Raw genomic sequence first — 20,337 nt, forward strand, 5'->3', positions numbered from 1 at the left:
ACATCTGTGCTTGAGGAACAGAGGACTCTTGGCTACGATACACGTTGGTAACCGCAGGGCTCTGGCCGGTTGGGAAACTAGAGATTTTACTTCGGTGCTGCATCGGCACCATCTCCTTTTAACAAGGGAGTTTTTTGTTTTTGTTTTTTTTTTACTTTAACTTTTGAAGGAGGTGCTTGCACAAAAACCAAACACAGGGCTGGGAATGCGGCTTAATGGTAGAGTGCTTGTCTAGATGCATGAAGCCCTGAGTTCGATTCCTCAGTACCACATACACAGAAAAAGCCTGAAATGGTGCTGTGGCTCAAGTGGTAGAGCGCTAGCCTTGAGCACAGAGAGGCTCAGGGACAGAGCCTAGGCCCTGATTCAAGCCCCAGCACTAGCAAAAAAAAAAAAAAAACAACAAGCAAATTTTGGCTGCAGGGAGGACTTGGCCACCAACTTAGTGTTTACTAAGCACCTACTATGTGCTGGGTAAATCAGAGGCCCTGAGGGGATGGCAGGACTGAGACAAGGCCCCGCCGTGTGGAAGTGGTGTTCTAACAGGAGGGGTGCATAACAAGAAAGGTTCTACCTGGAAGCTCTGTGTGTGTGTGTGTGTGCGCGCGCGCGTACCTGCATGCGCACACACACACACACACACACACACACGCGCGCACACACGCGCCACTCCCAGGACCAGTGACCACCCTCCACCAGCTCCCTTTTCCACTCTGAGCCTGTTGGCCTATGCAAAGAAAGCAAACTCAGAATCACGGTGGGCCAGGTCCCTGTCCTGAAGAACCAGACGTGGGGGTCCACCCCACCCCCACCCCACAGGCATCAACTCTGCAGCCCTGCCCCATCTTCCCCTCTCCCCTTGGACCAGGACCTCCAGGCCCAAGGCCTAGAAGAAGCCGGGCCTGGTGACGCTGGCACCCTGCAGGGACACTCGATGTCCAGCACCCCGGCAGGGGGCAGGGGTGGGCGCCAGGCTCCCAGGCCAGGGGCCGGACCCAAGGAGAAGGCAGGAAGATGGTGGCCACGCCATCGAGTGATGGGCATCGAGTGATGCAGGCAGCTCCCGTGGCTCCCAGGACAGAGGCCTCTGGGGCTGGCGGGCGCCACGCCCGGGCATCTCCCGGGAGGAGCACCAGCCACAGCAACAGGGAAGACTGGGAGGGGCGGGTCCTACCTTGACGTTCTCCTCCGTGAGGCCCTTGTCCACAGAGTCGGCCACGTTCTGCCGGATGCGCTGCAGGAAGGCCTGGCGGGGGGAGAGGAGAGGCAGAGGGGAAGTCACGTGAGGCCAGGTTTCAACACTGACCACCCTGGGGGACTGCTGCGGTCCAGGGACATGGGCAGGGACCCCATGCCAGCCTGGGGCCCACTCGGGCACCGAGTTCCTGCATCACACAAGTGCCCCTCCAATCTGATCTCACTTTGTTGACGGGGACGGTCCAGCTATGAGAGGCTGAGTGAGGAGGACAGTAGTTAGAGGCTGGCCGCAGTAGACTTAGCAAGAGGCCCCATCTTAAAACCAGAAGGAGTGGAGGCATGACTCAGTGGCAGAGTGCTGGCCTAGCGAGTGTGAGGCGCTGGGTTCAGTCCCAGTACCACAGAGCAGAGCAGGTCCTGTTGACCTCCAGCAGCCGCCCGCCACACTTCCTGGGTGGCGTGACACCGGCCGCCTGACTGTGTGAGTGGGCAGGGCAGGGGCACACACCTGCCTGGCCCCTGCCTCGACCTCCCGGCATGGGATGACAGGCAAGCACCGCCACGCCACGCCACGCCACGCCACGCGAGAGAGCCTCCCGGCCAAGTGCCCAGAGAGGCCTCGCTGCCGGCGCATGAGAGTGGGGAGCAGGGCGGGGGGGGGGGGGGGTTCTGAGAAGCAGCAGCAGTGACCTGGTGGGGGGAGGGATCAGACTTGGCAATGAAGGGAAACCGAGGCCAGCTGCCCACGGAGGTCCCTGCCTAGCCCACCAGCTCGGGTTAACCTGGGGAAAGGCTGGGGAGCTGCCACAACCATCACAGCCACGGGCCACAGGGACCCATGCTGGGGGGGGGGGGATCCACCAGCCACAGATCATCCAGAGCCCGTCCCATCCCCCACGCCCGCCTGGAGAGAGCTCGGTGTGGCGGGGGAGGGGGGGGAGGAGGCCAGCCCAGGACCGTGCTGGGAGGCCACAGGCAGGTGGGTGAGGGGCCGACCCTGCGCGAGCGCGGCAACCCGCACCACCACCCGCACCCCGGCCCCCACCATCGGTTTTCCAGCCCCAGATCCCACGGAAGAGACCCACCCCACCCCCAAGGGGCTCCCCAGTGCTCCTCCATCCCAACTTCCCCAAGCCTCACCCCTTTCCCCCCCACCCCACTCCCCCCACCCCTGCTCCTCCCATCCGGCTCCTCCCCTCAGACACCACAGCAATGTCCCTGCAAAAGCAATCAGCTGCTGCTCCTCCAACCAGACCAGCAGGCCCAGGCCCAGGGCTGAAGCCGTCACCCTTCCCTCTCCTGCTCACCCCTAAAAGCCCCTTCTCCACAAGCCCAGCCCAAAGGGTCTTCTTAAATATGTCAACCACACTGAGCAACAGTGGCTCAGATGGCTCACACCTGTCATCCTAGCTACTCAGAAGGTTGAGATTTGAGGATCATCATTTGAGGCCAGCCAGGGCAGGAAAGTCCAAATTCCACCTCCAATGGCCAGCAAAAAGCAGAGCTGGAGACATGGCTCAAGCAGTAGAGCACTAGCAAAGAAAGCAAACTGTAAGGTCTGCTCCTGGATAGCGAGCAGACTCCACCCTCCTCGCAGCAAAGTCTCCACCCAGTACCTGCGTTACCTAGGCAACTGGGACACCTGGAAGAGGTCACATCTGAATTTGATGTGGCCACACCTTTCTCTTCCCATACTCTAGATAAGGCCTAGCCCAGGCCCATACACTCTCTCACACTCTCTCTCTCTCTCTCTCTCTCTCTCTCTCTCTCTCTCTCTCTCTCTCTCGGCTCTTTTCTAGCTCTTTCTCAGCTCTTTCCTTCTCTTCTCTCTCCTAGCTTGCTCTTTCCCACCTGCTCTCTTTTCTAGCTCTTTCCTCTCTTTTCTAGCTCTTTCCTCTCTTTTCTAGCTCTTTTCTCTCTCTTTCCCAGGCCTTTCCCCACCACGTGGAGTGCCAACCTGGCCTGGTCCCAGCAGATCTACTGAATAAACCTACCCCTTACCTGAATACCACGTGCGTGGTGCTGTTCTTACTCGGCTATCTCTTTTTAAAAACCTAACACAAACCAACTGAGCGCATAATACCTTGGGTTCAAACCCTAGTTACCACCCAAAGAAGAAGGAAAACACAAAAAAGTCTTCCACAAAACTGAGCACTGGTAACTTTTGCCTGTCATCCTAGCTACTCAGGTGCCTGAGATCTGAGAATCACGGGCCAAAGCCAGCCTGGGCAGGAGACTCTCATCTCCAATTAATCACCACAAAACCAAAAGTGGTGTTGTGGGCCAAAGTGGTAAAGGACTAGCCTTGAGCAAAAGAGCTCAGAGAGAGTGCCCAGGTCCCAAGTTCAAGCCCCATGACCAAAAACAAAGAAAAAACCTCCCCAGTGCATTTAATAATAATTAAAAAAAAAAAACAAAAAACAGATCTTTCCCCAGACTATAGGCCTGAGACCTCATCCTTACTGCATTCCATGACCTCACTGTGCAGCACGCCCACACCGTACTTATCTAGGGCCGGGCTCTCACATAGGTAGACTCCTTCCCCTTGCCAAACCTACACCTGCCCTGGGACCTTTGCACAAGCCACTCCTGCTAACAGGATGCTCTCCCCAGGTCTGCCTGGAGCACACAGTAGGACTCAAAGATCAAAAGGAAGGCCCAGCACAAGCAAGGCCTGACACATGGTAGGGGCCTGGACTCTGCACCCCGCAGGGGTGGGGGGGTGGAGGGGAAGGAGCAGAGGCTCCCGGAGGGGCTGCGACAGGACAGGAGCAGAGAGTGGAGCGGTGGACAGGAATGTGGCCAGGAAGCCGCCTCTGGCCCTCAGACAGGGAGACAAAGGCAGCCTCAGCCAGGCAGCCGCCTGGGGAGGGTGGGGCACAAGGAGAGCCCCACTGGCTGACCTAGATGGGGCTTCCTGTCCTGCTTTCTTCTCACAGCACTGGCCGCCACCATTGTGCGGGGACAATGGCAGGCTCGGGCCACCCAGGGAGAGGCTGCAAACAGGCAGCAGCCAGCACGGCTGGGAAGGAGCGGAGCGTGGGGAAGGGGCTGTGGCACCAGGGCGCCCGGCATCCTCTGCACTCATGGGCAGCTTTGCAGCCGCATCGTGAGATTCCTGGGCCTGACGCCCGCTCCTTGCCCGGCTCCGCTGCTCCATGTGCCCCGGCCCGGCCAGCACTCAGCCAAGACCGCGCGGATGTGAGAGGCCCCTCCCACTCCCCCCCCACCAGGGCTGGCATGGCTGTGTTCCGCCCCACAGCCGGGCGGCTGCACCCAGCACGCCGGCCCCCTCCCTGGCCAGGCCACCAGTGCCCGGCCCTCACCCAGCACCCGTGTCTGAGACCCTGGGGACCACAGCCGGCCTCGCCTGCCAATCAGACGGCAGCTGCCCTGGGGAGCCAGGGAGTAGCCATCTGCCAGGGACCCCGGGGCCTTTCCCAGAGGAGCCGAAACCCAGGGAAAGCTCTGCGCCCCGGCAACCTGATCTGCTGGTGGTCCCCAAGGACTCCCCGCAGTGCTGGGGTGACTCACTGGACATATGGTGAAACCTGAGAGAGCCGGGGGGACAGGGCGGGGCACCCCACAAACCCAGGACAAAGGAAGGAGCCTCGCCTAAGGACCCCAGGGTCATTAGCTGGCAGGCAGGCCTCAAATCTGGGTTAGAATTGATAGCATGCTGGCCAGCACTGTCTGTCCTGAGCAGAACGCTACACCCCTGCGGTGCACAGCGCACCTCGGCACGAATGCCACAGAGAAGGGCTGAGCCAAGCCTCCATCGCGGGGGACCTGGCAGCTATGGCCTCCACCTGGACTGAGGGGAGGAAATGGTCACGCGGTGCCCTCGCTCCCCTCTATCCTCCAGGACATCCCCATCAGCGCACGCCCAGCTCCTAGCTCGGTAAGTACACCGTTTAGAAGCCAATGAACTAGCCAGGCGCCGGTGGCTCACGCCTGTCATCCTAGCTACTTAGGAGGCTGAGATCTGAGGATCACGGTTCAAAGCCAGCTAGAGCAGGAAAGTCCGTGAGACTCCTATCTCCAATAAAACACCAGAAAACCGGAAGTGGCGCTGTGGCTCAAGTAGTAGAACATTTGCTTTGAGCTGAAGAGCTGAGGGACAGTGCCCAGGCCTAGAGTTCAAGCCCCACGACCAACAAAAAAAAGAAGTCAATGAACTATCGCCAAGCAAGTATCCGAGACTCACGACTGTCATCCTAGCCATTTAAGGAAACTGAGATGGCTGCAATCTCAGCTTTGAGACTCAGACTTGAAGCCAGTCTGGGTGGACAAATCTAAGACTCTTATCTCCAATAACCAACAAAAGGCTGGACTGGAAGCATGGCCCAAGTGGTAGATGGCCAGCCTTGAGTGAAAGAGCCAAGTGAGAGCCCATGTCCCTGAATTCAAGCCCCAGTACTGGCAACTGGCACGCGCGCGCGTGCGCACACACGCACACACACACGCGCGCGTGCGCACACACGCACACACACGCGCACACACACACACGCACACACACACACGCACGCGCACACACACACGCGCGCACACACGCGCACACACGCGCACACACGCACGCGCGCACACACACGCACACACACGCACACACGCACACACACGCGCACACGCACACACACACACACACGCGCGCACACGCACACACACACGCACACACGCACACACACGCGCGTGCGCACACACGCACACACACGCGCGCACGCACGCGCGCACACACACACGCACACGCACACACACATGCGCGCGCACACACACACACACACACGCGCGCGCGCGCGCGCACACACACACGCGCGCACACACACACACGCGCGCGCACACACACGCGCGCACACACACACACTCACGCGCGCGCACACACACACACTCACGCGCGCGCACACACACACACACGCGCGCGCGCACACACACGCACGCACGCCAGGCATTAGCGGCTTGTACTTGTAATCCTAGCTACTCAGGAGGCTGAGATCTGAGGATCCTGAGGAAAGTCGATAGATTCCTATTGCCAATGAACCACCAGAAAACCGGAAGTGGCTCTGTGGCTCAAGTGGTAGAGCACTCGCCTTGAGCAAGAGCTCAGGGTAGCGCCCAGGCCGAGTTCAAACCTCAAGACTGACTCAAAGAAAAAAAAAAGCCCACAATCCCCAAGCCTGGGAGTGAGTCACAGAGGGAGAGGCCCTCCTGCTCTTCCCTGCCTGCTCCAGATATGGTCATGTGACTGGGTTCAGGCCAGATGAGGAGGGGGAGGGGAGCGCCAAGCCCTCCTCGCAGGGCCCGCAGACACCCCCCCCCTGCCCCCATGCAGATCTGGCCTCTGCCTCACACTGCATGTATAGCTGGGCCTATGGACCCAGGAATCCCAGTCTTAGCTTGAATGTTGAGGCCCAGTTACTCCCTCAGGAAAACTGAGCTGTGGGCTTCGAGGGTCCGGGGGAGGTGGTAGAGGCTAGAGCCCAGAGGCCGCCTCCCCCTTCACCCAGGCTGGAGCTCTTCCATCTCCCAACCCTGCACACAACAATGGCTACCATGGATTGCATCCACTGTGAGACTCGGCCTCTTGAACAGGCAGCCTGCCACCTCTCCCCAAGCTGCAGCCTGGGGCAGACATCACTAATAGAGTGCGGATCTTTTGTCCTGTATGCTGCTAGCTCTCCTCACCCTTATCAAGGACAACCCAGGGCCTGCTCTCAAACCCTTCCCCATCATACCCCCACTTCTCCTCACCCCTGTGGGCCATTTCCTTCACCCCTGAAGAGTGGGGTCATGGGCGTGGGGCCCTGCCACATCCAGGAGGGCAGGCAGCAGCTCCTCTGGCCTTCAGCAGCCCTCCTCTCCCTACAGTGAGCACAAAACAACTCCAAACCCTGGGGGCAGAGTCACCCTGGCACCACTAAGCATGGGACAAAGACCACAGACCTGGGTTCAAGCGCTGGCCTGGCCTGCGGGCTGTGTCCGGTGCAGCCTCTGGGCGGCTGCGTCCTCCGGGAGGGAGGGGGGCATTGCACGGCACTGCTGCCCGGGGCTCTGGAGTCTCCTGGGGATGCCAGAAGGGTCTGTGGGTTGAATGGTGGTGTTGGGGGCGCAGCTCTGCGTCCACAGGAAAGCCCACAGAACCGACGGTGGCCCGCGAGAGCCCAGCTGGATGTCCTGACCCACAGAACCCAAACCCAGAGCTCCCGCACTCCACGCAAGCTCCAGCCCACGCCTGCGGGGGCAGCACGGGCACAGCAGGTGCCTGGAGGAAAAGTCCGAAGCAAGCCGGCGGCGAGGCTGGGAACGGCCACGCTGGGGTGGCATTTCCCGCCGGAACGCCAGGACAAAGGGGAGCCAGGCAGCGGGCTGGGCCGCGGGGCCAGCGGCGGCCTCCTAGGACCCTGCCCCGGCAGGACAATGGGTGGAATGCGCTCTCCTCTCTGCCGGCTGACATTTGACATCTGAAGACAATGACTTTGAAGAGGTTTTGTTTTTTCCTCTGTCAACTTTTTCCTTTCTATTTTCAGAAACCATTGTCCCCCGGCTGGCGGCTGCGCGGTGCCCCCTTGGTCCCGGACGAATTGTGTTTGGGGAGCCAGAAGACAAAGCGCAGAAGTGAGAGAACTCACAAGGCGGCGGCCTCGGAGCGCAGCCAGGGCGCCGGCATGGATGTCCCCCCCCCGCCCCCCTTTGCTTTTCCCAGGCCGGCCAGGGCCCCAGGGGGGGACACGGGCGTGGGAGAGGCCGGGACAGCAGGGTGGGAGGGCAGAGTGGGCCCCAGGCACAGACAGCAGCTGCCCGCTGCGGCCTGGGGTCTGAAACTTGGGGAGAGTTCGTGCGGTTCCCACCACTCCCCCCAAATTCCTCTGTATAGAAAGGGGACTGAGAGCCGGGCGCCGGGGGCTCATGCCTGTCAGCCCAGCTGCTCAGGAGGCTGAGATCTGAGGATCGCAGTTCAAAGCCAAATGGGGCGGGAAAGTCCGTGAGACTCTTCTCTCCAATGAACCACCAGAAAACCGGAAGCGGCGCTGTGGCTCAAGTGGCAGAGCACTCGGCTTGAGCTAAGAGCTCAGGGACAGCGCCCAGGCCCAGAGTTCAAGACCCAAAACAACAACAAGAATCACAACGAAAAAGGAAGGCTGGGAAGGTGGCTCAGTGGTAGAGCGCTTGCCTTGCATGCATGAGGCCCTGCGTTCCATTCCTCAGCACCACATAAGCAAAAAAAGAAAGAAAGAAAGAAAAATGCCAGAAGTGGCGCTGTGGCTCAAGTGGTAGAGCGCTAGCCTTTAGCTGAAGAGCTGAGGGACAGCGCCCAGGCCCAGAGTTCAGGCCCCACGACCAGACCAAAAAAAATTTAAAAAAAGAAAAAAAAGGAGACTGAGGTTCTCACAGGCTGCACAGCAGCCCCAGAGTGCACCGCTGCGGGCACGGCACTGGGGCTGGACCTCCACACCCCCAGAGCGAAGGCACTGGCCATGGGTGGGTGGGTAGATGGATGGATGGGAGGGATAGATTAGATGATAGATAGATGATAGGTAGATAATTGATAGATGATAGATAGATAGATGTGGGTGATGGATGGATAGGTAGGTAGACAGATGATAGAGTGAGAGAGGTGATGGATGGATGATAGATCCATAGATAGCCACTGATCCTAAGTACATCCTCAACACGCCATCCCGCGGGCCTTGGCCAAGACCAGTAGCTCCGGGCAGGACAGGGGTCTCCAAGGGATACTGAAAACCCCAACAAGGGCCCAGAGAGGCCCAGCCAGCCAGCCACGTGGCGGGAGCCCAGTGACATACAAGTCCAGTCCCCACCACAGGCTCAGGAAGCTCAGTTTCCCCTCGTATACATCACACCCACACACCCACACGCCCACCTCAGGAGACAGGGCCAACGACAGCATCACCCACACCACATCCGTGCCTCAGCACGCCAACAAGAAAGGACCCCTGCCCCCAAACACAGGCTGCATGGTATCTGCCTGCAATCTGTGCCGTGTACCAGCTAGCCTGCCTTGCCCAGGTCAGCCCAGGCTGGCTCTGACCCCAGGGCCTTTGCACAGGGTCACAGCACAGGACCACTCAGATGTCACCCCCTTGGGCAGCCTCCTGACCACCCTGGCTAAAGTAACCTTCCCCAGGCCCCCTTCCACCCAGCTCTGACCCTCAGTAGAGCAGGGGTGACCATCTCAGTGTCAGTTTGAAGGTTCTTCTCTGCAGTGGGTATCTGTGTGCCCATCTACAATCAGGGTAAGTAGAAGCCTCCCGCAGGTACGGCTCCCACAAGCACAAAATAAAGAGCTCAGCACAGGGAAAGGAGCGTGAGTGACTCATATGTAAAGAAGAGCAACTGTCCACTGGATGGACAGATGGATGGATCAGATGGGTGGATGGATGGGTAGATGGATGGACATGTAGACGAATGGATACAGATGGGTGGACAGGTGGGCACACAGATGGACGCTAACTGTGGTGCAACCTGAAGACTCTGCCCAGTGCAGCGGGCGCTGACGGGCAGCGTGCTATACCTCCAACTGCTCCCGAGCCAGCGGCCATGGAGCCGCACACCGGGAGACCCGTGCGGCCAGGACGGCGGAGGCTGGGTGGTGGCGCAGGTTCCCGGCCGTGCGCGGGGCCGCGGCGCTCCAGGCCCCACCCGGGAACTCCCGCTGCCCAGGCTGTTTCTCCACAGGTCCGCACCCCCCTCCTGCCCCAAGACAGCCCTGGAGGCCCCCGGCCGCCACTGTGCAAGGCCCATGTGGACGGCAGTGTCCGCGACTGAGGCGCGCCGGGGCCCCTCCACCCTGGGCACGCAGGGCAGCGACGCGCCGAAGGAGACACCGGGCCTGGCACACAGGAGCGCCCGGCGCACGCGCAGCGGGGACTTCTACCCACACTCCCGTCCACCCTGCCCCATCACTCAGCAGACGGGGCCCACAAAGCTCGAACCCAGGCCTGGGCGCTGTCCCTCAGTGATCAGCTCAAGGCGAGCACTCTACGACTTGAGCCACAGCGCCAGTTGCGGTTTTCTGGTGGTTCATGGGAGAGAGGAGTCTCCCGGACTTTCCTGCCCAGGCTGGCTCTGAATTGCCATCCTCAGCTCTCAGCCTCCAGGGTAGCGACGCTGACAGGCGTGAGCCACAGGCGCCTGCCTGAGGCCAGGCTTCTGGCCCAGGGGGTCCCAGAGCTCCACAGGGTGCAAGGATGGATCCCAGAGACAAGCCCAGAGCTTGTCCCCCCAGGCTGGCCACACCTGCGGCGGAAACCCCAGGCGGGGCAAAGCCCCAGAAGACAGAGCCCCATACCGGTATACCAGCCGCAGGGCAAGGCTGGCTTCCATCACAGAGCCCCATGACTTTTTCCCTGAGGGGCCTCCCAGGGCATCCGCTGGAAGGAAGCTGGCCAGCAGGCAGCAGCCAGCAGCCGCACCAGCACCAGCACCAACACCGACACCAGCACCAACACCGACACCAACACCAACACCAACACCGACACCGACACCGACACCAGCACCAACACCAACACCGGCACCGGCACCAACACCAACACCAGCACCAGCACCGCACCAGCCCAGCCGTGCGGCATCTGCCAGTGGCTACCAGGCCCAGCTCCTCCAGCCCCAATGTCCACCGCACCTAGAGGCCCGGGTTGACCAGGGCAGCGGGCTGGGGAGAGCAGGGGACAGCAGGTGCCAGGGCCGCTGGGGAGACTGAGCTCAGAGAAGCCACAGCAAGCAGAGCCACCACGGAGCCAGTGCAGCGGGCGACCACTGTTGTCAACATCAAGCTCTGCATCCTGGCCTCTGGCTGCTTCAGCCTCCCTTCAGCAAGAGGAGGCCAGCCCTGTCCACCAGCCTCCATACACCCACTCTGTCCTCTTCCCTGACCACTACCCACACGAGAGCAGCAGCCACCGCAGGAAAAACTCACTCGCTCCTCCAACAGTGTCGACGGCCCAGCTGAGACCTCATGAAGAAGGGGAGTAAGTCTTGTGAAAAATGCCCCTGACCAATGAACCGCACATGCAAAGGTACTGAGGCAGCGAGAACCAGCTGTGTCCCAAGGAAACCACTGAGGCTGAACCAGAGGCGGTGATGTGGAGAGGAAGAGGACCCGAGGTCAGAGTTCTGCCATGCAGCCTAACGACCAGCTTCCCGGGGGACATGGACAGGTCCTGACCTGGTTCTCACAGAGCTGTGGGCTGTGTGCGGGGCTGGGGCTGCAGGTGAGGTGGTTTGGGGGGAGGAGGAGGGAGGCACCACAGGGAGGAGGGAGAAGGAGAGAATGACAGAGGAGGGAGGGAGGGGCGCGGCTCCCGGCCCCGTCCAGCCTTGGCCCCTATGTGACGTCCATTTGAAGTACAAGAGCACACAGGCCAGGGGGTGAATCTGGGCAGGCTGCCTGGAGGAGGCACCTCAGGTCTGAAGCCAGAAGGCCAGAAGATGAAGGCTGCCTCTGGTGTCCTCTGCTCCCCCTCGCCATGCCACGCCCCCCCACGTGGCGCCTGCCAAGAATGAAGCATGACCCGTGGGGCTCCGAGCTCCCAGTGGGACCAAGTGAGGCTCAAACCCCAAAGCCACCCTTTGCTTGCTGTGTGACCCCAAGCTGGTGAGCGTGCCTCTCAGTGCCTCTGTGTCCCCCACCACCACCTCCTTCCCAGCCTGCAAGCTGCCAGCAGGACACCAGGGCCACCGGGCAGCCTGACGTTCAGCCTGGAATGGGTGAGCAGGGCCGAAGCCCTGGGGAGACGCTGTGCGGTCACCGGCTGGGCACCTACTAGAACTCGGACCAGAGATGAGGCTCCACCCTCTGAGGGGGGGGGGACAGTGAGCCCCAGCAGTCACTGACATGTACTGGGTGAGCTGGGAGCAAAGCAGAGGCGGGAGACAGGAAGCGGGAGCCGGTGCTACTGTCCACACAGCGGCCAGGAAAAACATCCCTGCTGAGGGAATGTCCCGCAGGGGAGGAGCCATGGGATGTGAAGGGAGACCCCTGGGGCAGGGCAAGTGCAAAGGCCCTGCGGCAGGCATCTGGTTGGGGGTGGGCAGGCTGCCATGGTCGGAGCAGGGCAGATGGGAGGGGGGAGACCGCCAAGAGTGACACGAGGATGTGGGGTGTCTTCAGGGACATGGACGGAAGGGAGCATTTGCAGGGGAGGAGACTCCATGCTAGGCACAGCGGGAAGGCCTTGGGGGACAGAAGTGCGGGCTGCGCACCTGAAACAGAAGACTAGAGAGCCAAGTCCTCCGGGAGGCACAGTCCCGAAGGCCCACCCTGGGGCCCTCCTCTGAGCCTTACACGTCCCCACCTGAGACCTGCAGGTGGGGGGAGGGAGGGGGAGGGGGGAGGGAAGAGGGGGTGGGATGGGGAGCAGAGGGGCAGGAGGTCGCTGGGAGGGAGAACCTCTCTGGCTGATGCCCCCTGACCCTTCCAGCCCAGCTTCCCCTGCACTGACGCCTCTGGGACACAGGACACGGAAGCCCTTCAGGAGCCATTCCCACAGCCCCACTGGGGGCCATTCAGCCACCGGCAGCCCTGGACACTGACCTGCCGCTGCGTCCGCTTCCCTGGCCCAGCTACACTCCCGGCATCCAGCCGGCACAGAGATCCTGTATCCTTCCGGGCGCCATGCCTCACGCCTGTAATCCTAGCCATTCAGGAGGCTGAGATCTGGGGGTGACAGTTCACAGCCTGCCCAGGCAGCAAAGTTCCTAAGACTCTCTAATAAACTACCCAAAAAAGCCGAAGGTGGAACAGTGGGTCAAGTGGTAGAGCGACAGCCCTAAGCAAAAATGCCAGGGGCAGCATCCAGGCCCTGAGTTCAAGACCCAAGAACGGCACCAAAAACAAAAGAAAAGAAAGAAAAAAAATGCTGAATTCAAAAGGGGACGGGCTAGTCCCCAAGCCTTCCACGTGGGCAGCTGCCATCCAGTGTCCTCAAGAGGTCATTCAGAGGCCCGGCATTCTACCCCACCTTACAGATGTATGGAGGAGGAGGAGGGGAGACAAAAAAAAAAATGTTTGTGAGAATTTTATAAGCAGATCTGAAAGACAGAAGGGCCAAGGAAGGCTGAAATAAAGCCTGCCTACAAAATGAAAAGCAAGAAGGACCAAGCCAAGCCAGGCACCTGTGGCTCACGCCTGAAATCCTAGCTACTCGGGATCTGAGGATCGAAGTTCAGAGCCAGCTCGGACAGGAAAGTCTGTGAGACTCTTATCGCCAATGAATCACCAGAAAACCCGAAGTGGTGCTGTGGCTCAAGTGGTAGAGCACCAGCCTTGAACTGAAGAGCTGAGGGACAGCGCCTAGGCCCAGACCTAGGTCAAGCCCCGTGATGGACAAAAAAAAAAAGATCAACCTAGCACATTGGATTGTGAAGGCTGGCAGCCAGGGCAAAAAGTCAATGAGGCATCACTTCAACAAAGAAGCCAGGATGATAGGTCATGTCTGTAATCCCAGCTATCAAGGATAGGTAGAGATCACAGTTACAGGCCAGTCCTGGGCAAAAAGTGCAAACAAAGCAAAAAACCCTGGGGGCATGGCTCAAGTGGCAGAGCACCTGCCTAGCAAGTGTGAGGTCCTGAGTCCAAACCCCAGTATCATCAAAAAGAAGTGGCGGAAAGAAGCCCGTAAGTTGGGGAACACCCAGTGATGTATTCTTTTAGTTTTTGTTGTGCTACACGAAGGGGTTACAGTTACGGCGGTCAGGTAAAGAGTACGTTTCTTTTTGGATGATGTCACCCCCAACGATACATTTTCAAAGTCTAATTTTGAAAAAATGGCCCAAACTCCTTTTCTTCTCCACACGCGGCACAAGTGGCCGGCCCCTGGATGGTGGGACAGGAAGTACAGCTGTGGTTCCTCTGTCCTCAGGAAACCAAAGCAAGGAGGATGCCCAAGCACCCAAGTGCCCAAGCCAGGAGAACGCTGGGCGGCTGCCTGCGTGGTGACTTGAAGCGCCGTGTGCAGCCGGCTTTGCGGCCACCCCACGCACAGCCCGCGGGGCGGGGGTGGGGGAGGGGGAGGAGGGGGGAGGGGTGCAGCCCCCGTGGGTCCAGCGTGAACCCGTGTGTCTGGAGCTCTCTGCAGGTCGCTCTCTGCCCCGGGGTCCCAGGAGCACCCCCCCCCCCAGGGGCAGGGCCGGGGTGAGGCTCTGACGCCAGGCTGACTTCATCTCGGGTGAGTCATCAAAGTGCGAACAAACGTCCTTCGCAACTCAGCTGCCAGGCGCAGACCTAGGCTAGGCTTTCTCACTCCAGGCTGGAGCTCGACTTCCTGGGGCCTGCACTCAGGGTCTGGGCGCTGCCCCAGAGCTTTTTCACTCAAGGTAAGCGCTCTACCACGTGAGCCGCAGCTCCACTTCCGGTTTGGGGGTGGCTCATTGGAGATAAAGAGTCTCACTGACTTTCCTGCCTGCGCTGGCTTCAAACCTCAATCCTCAGACCTCCGCCTCCTGAGAATCAGGGATTCCCTGGGCCTGCATGCTTTCCTCCACAGACTCCAGTGTCACTCCTCCACCAGCCCGACCTTGTTAGGGACACTTCCCAGCATGCCCTTCCCCTTGGCCTAAAGAGAGCCCTTCCCTGCAGCCCACGCCCAGCTCCTGTCCCGGCCCGGTCCTCCCTCCTCACACCCCACACCACCTGCATCCTACCTATTCCTCGTTCACTCTGTCCCCATCCCAACTCTAGCATCACAAGGGCTGGGCCCTGAGCACTGTCTCCACATGCGCGGGATGCCACAGCGCCTGTCACAGGCCTCAAAGCCAGAGGGGGCCAGCGGAAGGAGGGGAGGGGAGGAGAGGAGAGGGGAGGGGAGGGGAGGGGAGGGGAGGGGAGGGGAGGGGATTCCGTCATCCCTCCTTTCTGGGCTACTCCAGACCTGACGTCTCATCCGTGGGTATACGGACGGTCACAATGAGACGCCTCTTGTCTTACTGACACAGAGCGGGGGCCAGCAGAGGACCCCAGGAGAGCACCCTGACATGGAGACTGCAGAGCTCAGGGAGGAGGTGCAGCTGCCCAGGGCTCAAGGAAGGCAGAAGTTTTAGGAAAAGAAGCTGGGAAGTGGCCAGCGGGAAGAAGGGGAGGAGGACGCCCCCCTCCCCTCTCCCCTCCCCCCACGGGGCCCTGGGGGCGTCTCCTCTGCCCTCCAGGCTGCCGGGGGAAGAGGTGAGCCGCACACGCGTGTCAGAGCGCCCCGGCTCGGGGGCTGAGGTCACTGCCCAGCACGGGGTCACGGCTGACCCCGTGTAATGTAATGCCCATTACTGCAGGCGGGGCCGCGTGGGTGGAAGCAGCGCAGAGCTCCGCGCACACGCGCGAGCCCGTGGGGCAGTGGACACCTGGCAGGGCCTCGTGGCAGCGGCCGACGGCGCTGAGCGGGGCCCGGTGAGCCGGGGTTACCAAGGCTCCCAGTGACTCTTCCCGGCAGGGAGGGGTCGGCTGGGAGCCCCGTCCCGGGCGGCAGGTGCCCCGGGCAGCCGCCCCTGCAGCCGGCCTCCGGCGCACAGAGCACACAGAGCACACGGCCCGCGGTTTGGGCCACAGGCATGTTTTGTTTGGCCCCTGCGTTGTTTGTCAAAAATGTGATCTGAGTTGCCAACTTTCAAAAGTCGAGTGATTTCATACCAAAAACTCCGCACTTCCGGCTGTTGGAAACGGCTTTCAAAAGCCAGATGTGGCAACACAGGCTGGAGTTCCCGCTTGGGAGCCGCGCTCGGGACGGAAGCGGCGGTGGCCCCGCGTGGGGGGTGCACGCTGGCCAGCTGGACGGCTGGACGGAGGGCAGGTCATGCGGTCTGGAGCCTGGCAGCATGGGCTCGCTTGGGCCTAAGCACCGTCGGGTCCCCCTGTGTGACCGTGGGCAGTTATGTCCCACTGTGCCTCCGCTTCCTCGCCTGAAGCCGTGGCCACCCCGGGGGCTGGCACTGGGAGAGCGCTGGGTTCATGTCAAACAAGACCACTGTCTCCCCAGGGACAAGGGTCTGAGGAGCTGTTCTGTTGCCACGCCCTTGTCTAACAGGCCCCAAGTCCCACGGCCCCACCCATGCTCTCAGGTACGTATCAACCAAGAACTGAACACATGCACGCACACACACGCGCACACAATTCCCCCAGGGAAGCTCATAGAAGTGCTAGTCACACAGCCTACCAAGTGCACGTGGTGTGCCCACATAATGGAATACGACTCAGCCATCAAAAAGGAAAGCCGCTCTGGGACACGGAGCGTCGTGAACAGACCTTGAAACCCTGCGACACGTGAAGGGAGCCAGATGTCCCGGGGTCGAGTGGGCGTGCCAGTGCCGGAGAGGGATGTGAGCCTCCACCCGGAGGGCGGGGCTGGTGGGAGGGACGGCTGGCGGGCTCAGGACTGATTTCTGTGTGGTGAGAAAGCGGCGATGGCCGTGTGGTTGTGTGCAAAGCCCAAGCCGTGGACATGCCGAGAACGCAGCAGGCATGAGTGCGCTTGTGACCTGTGCCAGGAGGGAAGTCAAGGCACGGGGAGGCTGAGGGGGAAGCACACTAGTGCTGAAAGCACTGCAGGGAGGCCCTGGCTTTCCCACCGTGACTGCTTCACCATCAGAGCCAGGACCGGAGTCACAAATCACTTCCTCTCTGACAACAGGCCTGGACGCCTCAACTCAGGATCCCAGGGGCTCCGAGGACCCCGCCCCCCAGTGCAGAGTGATTCAGAGACACCACCCCCACCCCCACCCCCAGTGTAGAGTGCTTCGTGGAAGCGCGCACTGACCACGTGGCCATTAGTAGGTGGCCCTCTCCGGGGCGGGCTTTCCAAGTCACGTGACTGGCGCAGGTGTCAGACGAGGGTCTGCCAGCGCGGACTGACTCGGTGTGTTCCTGGGTCCTACTCTCCCCAGGAGAGGCCCGGCAGACGCCCTCCTCCGGGGCCAGCGGGGTCCCCGACTGCTGGGAGCTGTGCTCAAGCCCCTGAAGCGTGGCCCTGTCTGGTGGCGAGGGATCGCAGGCAGCTCGCCGCCAAGAGGCAGGATGGACAAGAGGAGGAAGCGAGGAGAGCCCGATGTCAGGGGCAGGGAGGGCCAGACTCCCGGAAGAGACCAGAAGCAGAGCGGGGAGGGACAGTCAGGCCCAAAGAGCCCGTGAGGACAGAGGCAGCGCTGGAGACAACTGAACAAGGGCGAGGGGACCCAGCGGGGCCTTCGCGGAGGTCCTTCCCACACTCGGGCGGCACCAGCCCTGCCCAGGCATGGGGGGGGGGGGAGGTCCTCCCCAGCCAGGCTGGAGCCTGTGGGGACAACCTCCCTCTGTGGAGGAAGCCCTGGCTGGGCTGGGGGCTGGGCCTGGAGTGCCAAGCGTCCAGCCAGGTTGCCATGGCCACAGAGACAAAGACAGAGGCTGAGGAGAGGCCAAGCACAGGGGCCCCAAGCGGCTGGGGGTCCCTGGGGAAGCCCACACTTCCCCAGGGACCCAATGAATGGGCTCCAGGCTGCAGGCCAATGGGCACCGTCACGGGGGTCCGGCAGGAGGGGCCTGCGAAAGTCAGCAAGGAGCATGTGCCTGGGGTGGGAGTGCCCCCAGGCTTCTAGCTGCTCCCAAGTGGCAGACCAGGAGCTGGTGTGGGGCTCACTAAGCCGGGCACCGGTGCTCACGCCTGTAATCCTAGCTACGGAGGAGATCTGGGGCAGGCAAGTTCCCAAAAGACATTGACTCTTATTTCAACAACTGACCTGTAAAAAACTCAGCTGGGCCGGGCACTGGTGGCTCACGCCGGTCATCCTAGCTACTCGGGAGGCTGAGATCGGAGGATCACAGTCCAAAGCCAGCCCGGGCAGGAAAGTCCATCAGACTCTTATCTCCAATAAATCACCATAAAACCAGAAGTGGTGCTGTGGCTCAAGTGGTAGAGCACTCACCTTGAGCTGAAGAGCTCAGGGAGAGCACCCAGGCCCAGAGTTCAAGCCCCATGACCAACCAATAAAAAACAACTCAGCTAGAGATGTGGCTCCAATGGTAGAGAGTCAGCCTCGAGTGGAAAAAGCCAAGCAACAGCGCTAAGTCCAAGCCCCTGCTGGGAGCACACACAGACACGTGCACAGGAAGACACACATGCACAAAGTGTAAACACACACCTGCTTTCAGCCTCACACGGGGGGAGCGGGGGCAGATCAGCAGAGAAGCTAAGGCCTCCAGCAGTCCAGACCCGAGAACCAGTTCTGAGGCTTCCTGGCCAAGCTTAGAACTTGCTGTGTGACTTCAAGCAGGTGACGCTGTGCCTCAGTTTCCCTATCCACGGGGTAAGATGAAGGTAAGGATGGCCCATGGCCCGCGGCCTGCAGCGCTGCTCTTAACACCAAAGCGCTGCACCTGGGGCAGGCTCTCCCAGGCTCTCCCAGGCTCGCTGGCACAATGGCACGCGGGCGTGGAGACCTGGGGGGTAGGGGCTCAGCTAGTGGGCAGGAGCGAAGAGTGCCGCCACATGTCCCTCAAAGCGCAGGTCAACCCCACACGTCCCCAGTGCTGAGGAAACCCTCCTGCACAGGCCACCGCCATCACCGCCACGAGCGGAAGAGAGGATACAGGAGCTCTGGGAGGTTGTCCTGTGAGACAAGCGGGCTGGGGTCCCCCGCAGACACACTCCCCCGGGGGGCGCGGCCCGGGGGGCTCCATGCGCTGAGACCGGAGGTCGCTCCCCGGCCTGCCGCTCTCATGCCTCTGCGGGCCCCATCGGTGCTCAGATCGGTGCGTGAGGGGGACAGACGCGGGGAAGGGAGGGCAGGGCTGGGGCGCAGGCCTGGGAAGGCGAGCCCCCACATCCCACTTGTGCAAGGAGACATGTCAAGGAATTCCATCCTGGTCCAAAGGGATCTATGTCCCACGGTGGAGTCGATGGTCTCGGAACCACAGCGCCCCTCGCTGGGGCACGGCCTGGCCACCCCCGGGGCAGTGGAATACTACACAGCCGTCACTCCCGCCGCACCCGGATGACCCCCAGGGCATCTGATGAGGCCCTGGAGCATGGCGGCATGGGCCGACTGCACCCGCAGGAAGCCGGGACCCGCACAGCCTCTGGGAGCCTGACGCCCACCCTCTCACTCTGCACAACGCGACATCTTTTCATCGGCACGGGGAATGACGATGCGGTATGCACACGTGCCAGAGTAGCGTACAACGGCCATGGAATGCACACGTGACCCCCTGCATGTGCGCCGCTGATCATCCTATGTGCAGTGCGTGGCAGTACTGTACACTTGGTTACATGATCACAGACGCAGGAGTTGGGGTCATCTGATTTAACACGCGGACGCCGGAGTATCGGGATTCCAGCTCACATAAAATCCACAATCGGCCCAGGCTTCGGCTGTGAGGAAGAGAGGAGGAGGAGAGCCATCTCTGGGGAAGTCGACTGGGGGGGACAGGGGTCGCCCCGGTGCTCGCTCTCACACACACAGTGTCCCCCAATTCTAGCCCCCCATTCCCAGAGGGAGTCCCCGAGAAGCAGCCAGGGGAAACGAAGCTGGCCTTTGTATCTGGGCCCAACAGAGCGGGACAAAGGGCCGAAGGACAGGCCCGCTCCCCAGCCCCCCACCCCTCAGGGCCATCCACGCTGGAAGCCGGCCACTTCCCCGGGGCTCGGCCACCCCCTCCCCGCCAGAGCCGGGCACAATGTTCTCTTTGACCACCCCGTCTCCCACTTCCGCCTTGAATCGCGAGTTCATGGGTATTAAGTGGCTCACACAGCTGACCTGGCTCCCCACAGCACAGCGCCGGCTCTGTTCACAGCCCCCCCCACCCCGTGCGCCACCGCCTCCTCCGTGATCTCCCCGGGGAGGGGAGAGCCAGCCCGCGCCCTCCCCGCCCCTCCCCCAGCGCTCTGCTCAGCCCGGCCAGGCTCACCAAGCTGATCTTTGGGGAGTACACCTCGCCCCCCCTCCCCTCTCCAGGACCTTACCACACACCTAGGGAAACTGAGGCTGACCATCCTCCACTAGCTCACCAGACCTGTGACCACCATCACCTCATGGCTCCTCCTGCCAAACTCGCTCCACCCCAACTCGCACACACGCTGCACACGCTGCACACGCAGCCTGAGGCTTCCCATGAACGCTGTCACAAGCAGACACCGATGGGGGCAGATTTCCCCTGTCCCTGCTCCCCGGAGC

General features: G+C 61.2%; 1 protein-coding gene across 1 annotated transcript in view; it reads right to left on the reverse strand.

Annotated features, from left to right (window-relative positions):
- Positions 1-20,337, reverse strand: part of Prex1 (phosphatidylinositol-3,4,5-trisphosphate dependent Rac exchange factor 1) — a 101,137-nt gene that overhangs the window by 64,283 nt on the left and 16,517 nt on the right. Inside the window, exon 2 of the mRNA XM_042702171.1 lies at positions 1,175-1,246. Coding sequence (XP_042558105.1) covers positions 1,175-1,246 — 72 coding nt within the window. The remainder of the gene's footprint in view (positions 1-1,174; positions 1,247-20,337) is intronic.

This window comes from Dipodomys spectabilis, unplaced genomic scaffold, assembly GCF_019054845.1.
Source record: "Dipodomys spectabilis isolate Male_0828 unplaced genomic scaffold, ASM1905484v1 ptg000317l, whole genome shotgun sequence".
Lineage (NCBI taxonomy): Eukaryota > Metazoa > Chordata > Mammalia > Rodentia > Heteromyidae > Dipodomys > Dipodomys spectabilis.